Source organism: Miscanthus floridulus, chromosome 6, assembly GCF_019320115.1.
Source record: "Miscanthus floridulus cultivar M001 chromosome 6, ASM1932011v1, whole genome shotgun sequence".
Lineage (NCBI taxonomy): Eukaryota > Viridiplantae > Streptophyta > Magnoliopsida > Poales > Poaceae > Miscanthus > Miscanthus floridulus.
In genome coordinates, this window is record NC_089585.1 from 29,424,050 (window position 1) to 29,432,944 (window position 8,895).

General features: G+C 48.9%; 1 protein-coding gene and 1 long non-coding RNA gene across 2 annotated transcripts; both read left to right on the forward strand.

The window, feature by feature from the left end:
* The first annotated feature begins 1,126 nt into the window (after positions 1–1,126).
* Positions 1,127–3,514, forward strand: LOC136460417 (uncharacterized). The gene is made up of 3 exons (XM_066460121.1): positions 1,127–1,383; positions 1,885–2,213; positions 3,030–3,514. The coding sequence occupies exons 1-3, from the start codon at positions 1,127–1,129 to the stop codon at positions 3,512–3,514; spliced, it is 1,071 nt and encodes a 356-aa protein (XP_066316218.1).
* Positions 3,515–6,171: 2,657 nt separating this feature from the next.
* Positions 6,172–8,265, forward strand: LOC136457970 (uncharacterized). The gene is made up of 3 exons (XR_010759857.1): positions 6,172–6,348; positions 7,560–7,727; positions 7,815–8,265. It is a non-coding gene; the product is annotated as an uncharacterized lncRNA (long non-coding RNA).
* Positions 8,266–8,895: the final 630 nt, after the last annotated feature.

Genomic DNA, 8,895 nt, shown 5'->3' on the forward strand with positions numbered 1-8,895 from the left:
TTGTACTAGAACTAGATAGATAGAGTTATATAAATAGACTATCACGGCAACTCAGTAAAGAGAATTCAAATTTGCCATCACACAGACAGGGCTTCAGCCAACGCTGGTGTCTTGTATTGTGCGTGCTTGCTCTGTTCTCCCTTCTTCTTCCAGCTCTGGTCGTAGTGCGTGGCACGGACAACGTCTACTCATGGTCGGCACGGCTAGTGGGTGCTCGGCAAGATCGGCTGAGTGGTTCACTCGCCTGAGCCAGTGATCCTGTGGGCCAACAAGTGGTATCAGAGCGGTACAAGCGCCGTCACCAAACTAACCGCTGGCGATGACGGGCAGTTCTGAGTTGGGCGACAGCAGTGGCACTGTTGTGGCTGCCCAGCCACGAGAGGAGGTGGTTGTTCGCACGGTGCGGGAGGTCAGCGGTGCCAGTTGGCCGACGCTGACTCGCACCAACTATGGATACTGGTCGGTGACCATGAAGGTCAAGCTCAGAGCCCGACGGCTCAGGAATGCTGTTGACAAGGGCACCGACAATGAGGAGGATGACATGTCAGCGTTGGAGGCTATCATCGCTGTTGTACCGGCGGAGTACAGGGAGCTATTGGGGACGAAGAGCTCGGCTAAGGAGGCGTGGGAGACTATTGCGGCGATGCGTATCGGTTCCGACCGCGCAAAGAAGGCGACAACCCAGCTTCTGAAGCATGAGTACGCTATCCTCAAGTTCAAGGATGGGGAAACGGTGGAGGACTTCTCCCTCCGCCTACAGACGCTCATCAGCAAGCTGAAGAGCCACGGTGTCACCATCGACAAAGAGGAGGCGGTCTCCAAGTACCTCCACTCTATTCTGGCAAAGTACATCTAGATCGCTCTCTCCATAGAGACGATGCTGGACTTGTCCACCCTCACGATTGAGCATGTGACAGGCCATCTGCGAGCGGTGGACGAGCACCTGGAGCAGGCGACAGCAACGAAGGACAGCGGGAAACTCCTACTGACGGAAGAGGAGTGGGCTGCTTGGAGAAACTCCGGGAAGGCAGCCTCCTCCAGTCACGGTGGCAAGGGCAAGCACCGCAACAAGGCTTCTTCGAAGAAGAAGTAGGTCGACCCCAACACCTGTCGGCGTTGTGGGAAGATGGGCCATTGGGCACAAGAGTGCCCAAATCGCAAGCAGGAGAAGAAGGTTGAAGCTCACCTGGCGCGAGTCGATGATGAGGATGAGGCCACTATCCTGATGGCGATGTTCTGTGCACTGCACGACGTTGAGGCTGAGGAGAAGGAGGAGGCGACGATGGTGGAAGGACCTAGGAGGGCCCTGAAGACCGTCAACCTCGACAAACCATGCGCCCAAGTTCACCTCGGGCGTGTGGGCGCCGACCAGGAGCAGCGGTGGTATCTAGACTCTGGTGCTAGCAACCACATGATGGGCTCCAAGGAATCCTTCTCTGAGCTCGATGGTGATGTTACCGGTACGGTGAAGTTTGGTGATGGCTCAAGGGTGGCTATCCAAGGGCGTGGCACCATCATCTTCAGATGCTAGAACAGGGAGCACCGTGCGCTAACGGATGTATACTACATCCCGCAGCTGTGTTCCAGCATCATCAGCATTGGTCAGCTGGATGAGCGTGGTAGCAAAGTACTGATCAAGGACGGCGTCCTTAGGATCAGGGACCAGGAGCAGCGACTTCTTGCCAAAGTGAAGAGGTCCCTGAACCGGTTGTACCTGCTCGACCTGAAGGTAGAGCAGCCCATGTGCCTGGCGGCAAGGTACTCCGAGGAACCGTGGATGTGGCATGCCCAGTTTGGACATCTCAGCTTTGACGTGCTTGGTCGGCTGGAGAAGATGGTCCGAGGACTACCCCACATCAAGCACGGAGGCGAGCTGTGTGACAGCTGCCTGGCCGAGAAGCAGAGGAGGCTACCTTTCCCAAAGGTGGCCAAGTATCGCGCGGAGGAAGCTCTCGAGCTCGTTCATGGCAACCTCTACGGGCCGATCACGCCTACTACATGCGGTGGTCGGCGGTACTTCCTCCTGCTCGTGGATGATTGCAGTCGCTACATGTGGCTGCAACTCCTGATGAGCAAGGATGAAGCGGCGATGGCGATTAAGAAGTACAAGACATGTGCGGAGGCCGAGAGTGGCAAGAAGCCCCGTGTGCTGAGGACTGATCGCGGTGGTGAATTCACTTTGGTGGAGTTCGCTACGTACTGCATGGATCAGGGTGTGGGGCAACACCACACCACGCCATACTCGCCACAATAGAATGGCGTGGTGGAGAGGCGGAACCAGACGGTGGTCGGCATGGCCCAATTCATGATGAAGGCCAAAGGCATGCCGGCAAAGTTCTGGGGAGAGGCGGTGACCACGGCGATGTTCATCCTCAACCGCGCTCTGACCAAGGCCCCGATAGGCAAGACGTCGTTCAAAGCTTGGTACAGGTGCAAGCTGAACGTGTCATTCCTCTGGACATTCGGTTGTATCCGCCACGTTAGGAAGATGAAGCCAAACCTTACCAAACTGGAGGATAGGAGCACACCCATGGTGTTCCTGGGCTACACGGAGGGTACCAAGGCATACCGACTCTACGACCCACGCGGAGACAAAGTGCTTGTCTCGCACGACGTCATGTTCGATGAGAAGGCGGCTTGGGACTAGAGCAGTCCTAGCATGGGGGAAGCTAGCGGCTTCACCAACACCTTCGTCGTCAAGCACTTGGTCATCCACGGTGGTGGAGACGTTGCGGAACAGGTGCCGAGCACTGCGGGAGGAGAGCCGAGCACTCTGACGGTAGAGTCGAGCACTTCTGGGGCAGTGCCGAGTACTTCAGGAGGGATGCCGAGCACTCCAAGAGGAGTGTCGAGCACTTCTAGAGGGATGCCGAGCACGCTAGGAGTGGAGCCAGGAGGTTCTGTTGTGGTGGCGACCACTCCAGGATGGGTGCCGAGCACTCCCGTGGCGTAGCTAAGACGTCTTGCAGTGGTGCCGACCACTCTAAGACTGAGGCTAGACACTCCTACAGTGTGGCCAAACACTGCAGGAGTAATGACAAGCTATCCAGAAGCAGTGCCGAGCACTTTAGGTGCTATGCCGGGCACTCTGGCGGAACAGGGAGCTCCATCGACGCCGATCGAGTTCACCTCACCCCCAAGTGACATCACTGAGTTCGTGGATGCCTACCACGAAGGTGAGGAGGTGCGGTTCCACAGGCTGGACGACATCGTCAGCAACACAGGTCCCTCAGGTCTGGCAGGCGGGCTGCTCAACGATGCAAAGCTACTACTCATCAGCGCAGAGGAACCACCCACGTTCGCGCTAGCCGAGCACAATGGAAACTGGCGATGGGCGATGCTGGAGGAGATGAAGGTGATCGAAGAAAACGAGACTTGGCAGCTCGTTGATCCACCTCCAGGATGCCGTCCGATCAGCCTTAAGTGGGTGTACAAGGTCAAAAGGGACGAGCTCCGTGCCATTGTCAAGCACATCATTTGGACGTCCGCATGGAGTCGGTTTGTTTGCTACTAGCCTGGGCAGTAGCAAAGGACTGGAGCGTCCATCATTTGGACGTTAAATCAGCCTTCCTCAATGGTGAGCTGGCAGAAACGGTCTTCATCAGGCAACCTCTAGGGTTTGCTGTCAAAGGAGAGGAGCACATGGTGCTCCGACTGCGCAAGGTGCTCTACGGGCTGCGGCAAGCCCCTTGAGCATGGAACGCCAAGCTTGATGCCACGCTGGGCGAGCTTGGGTTTCAAAGGTGCGCAACCGAGCATGTGCTCTACACGCAACGATGGGGGAAGGAAGAGCTCGTGGTTGGCGTGTATGTGGATGACTTAATCATCACCGACGCATGCATGGAGGACATCAACAGCTTCAAGCGCGAGATGGCAGCCCGTTTTTGAATGAGCGACCTCGGCGCACTCTCCTACTACCTCGGCATCGACGTGAGACAGGGGAAGGAGGAACTCATGCTCAGTCAGAGTGTGTATGCCTCCAAGCTATTGGAGAGGAGCGGCATGGTAGAGTGCAAGCCATGCGTGACTCCGATGGAGGAGCGGCTGAAACTGACGAAGGCTAGTACCGCGGCGAAGATGGATGCAACACTCTACCGGAGCATTGTCGGCGGTCTACGCTACCTAGTCCACACGAGGCCGGACATTGCGTTCATCTTGGGCTACGTCAGTCGCTTCATGGAGGATCCCAGAGAGGATCACTAGGCTGTGGTGAAGCGGCTACTACGCTATGTCAAGGGGACAGTGAATCATGGGATCATCTTCCCAAAGACCGGCGGGAGTAGGGCGCAGCTCACAGTGTTCAGCGATGCAGACATGGCGGAGGACATCGATGGACGACAGAGCACCTCTGGCGTGCTTGTCTTCCTCGGGTCGGCCCCAATTTCATGGCTGTCGCTGAAACAGAAGGTGATGGCGCTATCTACGTGCGAGGCAGAGTACGTAGCGGCAGCCACAGCGGCGTGCCAAGTTGTGTGGCTACGCTGGCTGCTGGGCGAGCTGACCGGTGTAGAAGCTCACCCACCAGCACTGATGGTGGACAACCAGCCTGCCATCACCCTCGCGAAGAATCGGGTTCTGCACGACCGGAGTAAACACATCGACGTGAAGTTCCACTTCCTCAGGGAGTGCGTTGATGGAGGGCAGATCGTCTTTGAGTTCGTTGAAACTGGTCGGCAACTCGTGGACGTCCTCACCAAGCTGCTCGGATGACTTCGACTCACGGAGCTGAAGGAGATGATCGGCATAGAGGGGGTACAAGGGTTAGCAGTAGGATTAGGGGAAGATTGTTAGCTAATCTACTGTTACCTTGTGTGAACATAGCAAGGGAAGGCAGCGGCGAAAAGGCCCCCCTGCTGTGATACTGTAGCCGCTGCAGGTGCAGGCGCTGCATGGCTCACCTGCAGCACTGTAGCCATGCAGTGGCCGGCGCAGAGTCAGCCCTGTATGTTATCTAGTTACTGTTACAGCATATGGGCTGTATTAGAACTAGATAGATATAGTTGTATAAATAGACTATCACAGTAACTCAGTAAAGAGATTTCAGATTTGCCATCACACAGACAGGGCTTCGGCCAACGCTGGTGTCTTGTATTGTGCGTGCTTGCTCTGTTCTCCCTTCTTCTTCCAGCTCTGGTCGTAGTGCGTGGCACGGACAACGCCTACTCGTGGTCGGCACGGCTAGTGGGCGCTTGGCAACACTAGCGGGTGCTCGACAAGATCGGCTGAGTGGTTCACTCGCCTGAGCCGGTGATCCTGTGGGCCAACACCCAATGCATAAAAAATCTGGTCACAAGACTCCACATATTGCTCTTTCGCTCTCGGTGTACCAAAACGACTTAAAGTCAGGTGACATCTTGACCGCTGTGTTCGAGTTGTCAATGTGCAACCATTCAAAAGGGACATATCATGGATGCAAAGGTAGTTTCTGAAATTATGTCAAGCCCAAACATATTATTACAAATGGGAGTCCTTATCCATGCTCTATAAGCTTCGGCCATAGCTCCCTGAAACTGAAACTACTGAGCATCATATTATAATTTTCCCTTGCAACTCAATTGGTATGGAATTTGATATATGGTCAAATACTCACCACATTATCTTTTAGATTTTCTCACTATTTCATTCGCTTCATATTGTCTTCTTATTTGATCAATATTTCAGAGTAAATAGACATGCTGCTGTTACTATTTTGGTCATTCTGTAGTTGCAGTTCACAAAAAGCTAGCCCTGCATACCTGTTTATCTACTTTTTAAAAAAATGGCGTACCCAGTGCAAAGAGCTCCCGCTCTGTGCGGGGTCTGGGGAAGGGTGTTAGTGGCAAGCCTTACCCTCGCCTGTGCAATGCGAGGAGACCGCGACTCGAATCCGGGACCTTCCGGTCACAGGCGGTAAGACACTACCGCTTGAATTAATTAAAATAGTTAACTAGGAGTGGAAACAGATTGCATTGTGCTTGGGTAATTTGTAGATTACAGATTCATACGAGTACCTAATCTTCAATGCATATTTCTAATACTGTTATATTTCCTTTATCTATGAGCAGCTAGCTACCACTTCGATATCAAGAACAAGCGATCAGAGAAACAATGTTTGATTCCTCTTGAAGAACTACTGAAATTATCTGATTTTCTAGTTGATGATAGCTGTGTCTTTGGTGTGAGGATATTAAAGGCACATGTCTCTTCTCAGAATAAGCCTATTGTGATTCCAAAGAAGCCTATCACAGTTCAGAACATCTACCTCCAGAAAAAGGGGTTCATCAAAGGAACCTACACCTGGACCATGAACAACTTCCTTGACATGAAGGTCCCAGTCTGTTCTGCATTTGAAGCTGGTCGTCATAAATGGTATGCATCTATTTTTGTTCCAGTGTATTTGGTTCATATAATATGCATATGGCATTAATCATTCAGTGTGCAAGTATCCTTCCATTCAGGTGGTAGTAATAGTTATTCATGCCGGTTCTTTAAAAAATAAAGTTATTCATGCCACCAACATTATTACTTATTATTACTTACTCTCCCCCTTCCAAATTATAAAGTCATTCTGGCTTTTCTAGATACATAGCTTACCCTTTATTATGTATCTAGCCATAGCTTATATCTAGGTCCATAACAAAAATAATGTACCTAGAAAAGCCAGAATGACTTATAATTTGAAATGGAGGGAGTGCTAGTGAATGTTGTATACTATATAATCATGTGTGGGTTTCTTTTTGCAACAGAATATCTCTTGCTCCTTTAGATATTTTCACTACTCCTTTATTCCCAAATATAACGCGTGCACATATTTCAAGACTTGAACTTTGTTATCTTTGACAAAAAAAATTAGTCAAACATGTGAAAAGTGTGTACTACAAAAGTGGTTACACTGGATTCATATTTAGAAATCTATTGATCATAATTAATTTTAAAATCAAAGTGGATTCTTTGGTCCATCATATTTTACTTCCTACAATGCCCTCGTGCACCTCTCTTCTTTGTCCATGACCTAAACTTACGACATGTGCTCATACGAGTTAACAACACACGCCTAGCCACAGTATGGAGTCCAACTCCAAGATGTATTGGATTAGATGATGCGATAGTTGCATAAATCTCCTAGTCGTAAGTCTTCTAGGTGACCCTGAAACAAGCTGAATGTTCCATTACAAATCACGGTTATATTTGCTAGTACTTTCTAATGATTAAGCTTTTTAGCAGCAAAAATGTGATCTTTAATGGTTGTACCAAGTCAAACCACGCCTTTTATTTTGAGATAATGGGAGTCTTTTGTATTCTAGTTAAATTGTAGTGTTATCTCTATGTATGGAGCCAAACACTAGTACTGATATGTTTTGAACAGCACTAGTACTAGTATGTTTTGAACAGCCATTTATATTCCAGTCTATTAAATCTATTGTTTCTGGAAGCTTAATTTTGTTTAACTGTCACTTGGCTTGGGCACAAGTCCGCCAACAGCATCACCTTCCAAGGATCCTAGCATCATACTTTCTTCTTTTCTTTTCTTACCTGTCAAGCATTAATGGTAATGACAGATTGTGTTCATTCCTTCCCAGGTACATCATGCAACATGTACCCACTTGGTGACCAATACAGCACCAATTCACTTTCCCTCTACTTACACCTGCATGATCTGAACAAGATCCCTCTTGAGACTGGGATGGTGATTGAACTGACTCTCTCCATCTTGGACCAGAAGCATGAGGGGCACTACACAGTTACAGGTTCAACTCTCCATAATATCTATCAACATTACTATTGACTAGTGGCTACTTTTGTTTGGATACAACCTTACTTTGCCGCAAACGCAGGTCGCTTCGTGTTTGGAGTTGCAGCAAAGATTGGCTGGGGATGGTCCAACTTCATTCCACTCAAGACACTCATGGATCCATTTAGCTGCTATATTGTGGGATCAAACTGTATGCTGAAGGCAGATGTCACCATCATCGGGTCATCCAATGACGGTTAGACACGGATAGACCTTTGATGGACTTGGGAAGGAACAATGCCTTTGCGACTTAAACTATTTTCTGTGACACATATATAATGCATATGTGATACTAATGCTTAGACATTATCTTATTATGGTATTAGCACGTAATCTGAGCTATAGGGGTTCAGGAACTCTAAAAGGATAATGTGCCCCGTGTGCATATTATTGGCATGGGGAGTAATACAGGACATAGTTTATCTTGGCTTGTGTTTACCACTTGTTAACTTCTGTTATAAATCATAAAATAATTCTGCATATATGTTATTGCATTCAGCTTAATCAGACTGATTCATGACTGTGAGCTGGTCTCACTGGATCAGTTTGTCTTGTATTCTGTATAGTGCCGTTGATTTGCCTTGTGAATGCATGCCTGCAAATAATCAAAAGGTCTCATCATTTATGACCCAAACTAAGCACAAAATAGATGGTCCAGTTCCAGGCAAATTTTTAACTATATTTGTGAAACTATGTCATCTCATTCTCTCATTGTAAGTTGAAAGTTGCAATTTGTAACCGAGTTATATTTATCATTCTGTTATTGCACTGCAGTAAATCAATTGAAATAGCAGCAGCTCATCTCGCTCTGTTCGGCAACTTGGTCTTGGCTTGTTTCAGTTCAGCAACAGCTCAACCATGTGTTTCAGGTTCTGAATTTTTTAGTAGCAGGAGAAATGACAAGCCATCCTTGCTTTGCATCTAGTCAACTACTTAGAGGAAATCAATAATATTTATATCCTGTAGCAAAAGAGTATAGACTTGTTGATTGTGCAGGTTTACAATTTTTATAGGCATGTAACTTTGCTTCTTTTGAAAGCAGTGTTTATATGCATCTAAAATGGAGTGATTCCTACTTTTGTAATAATACATTCCTACTTTTATAATAATACATCATACTGAAG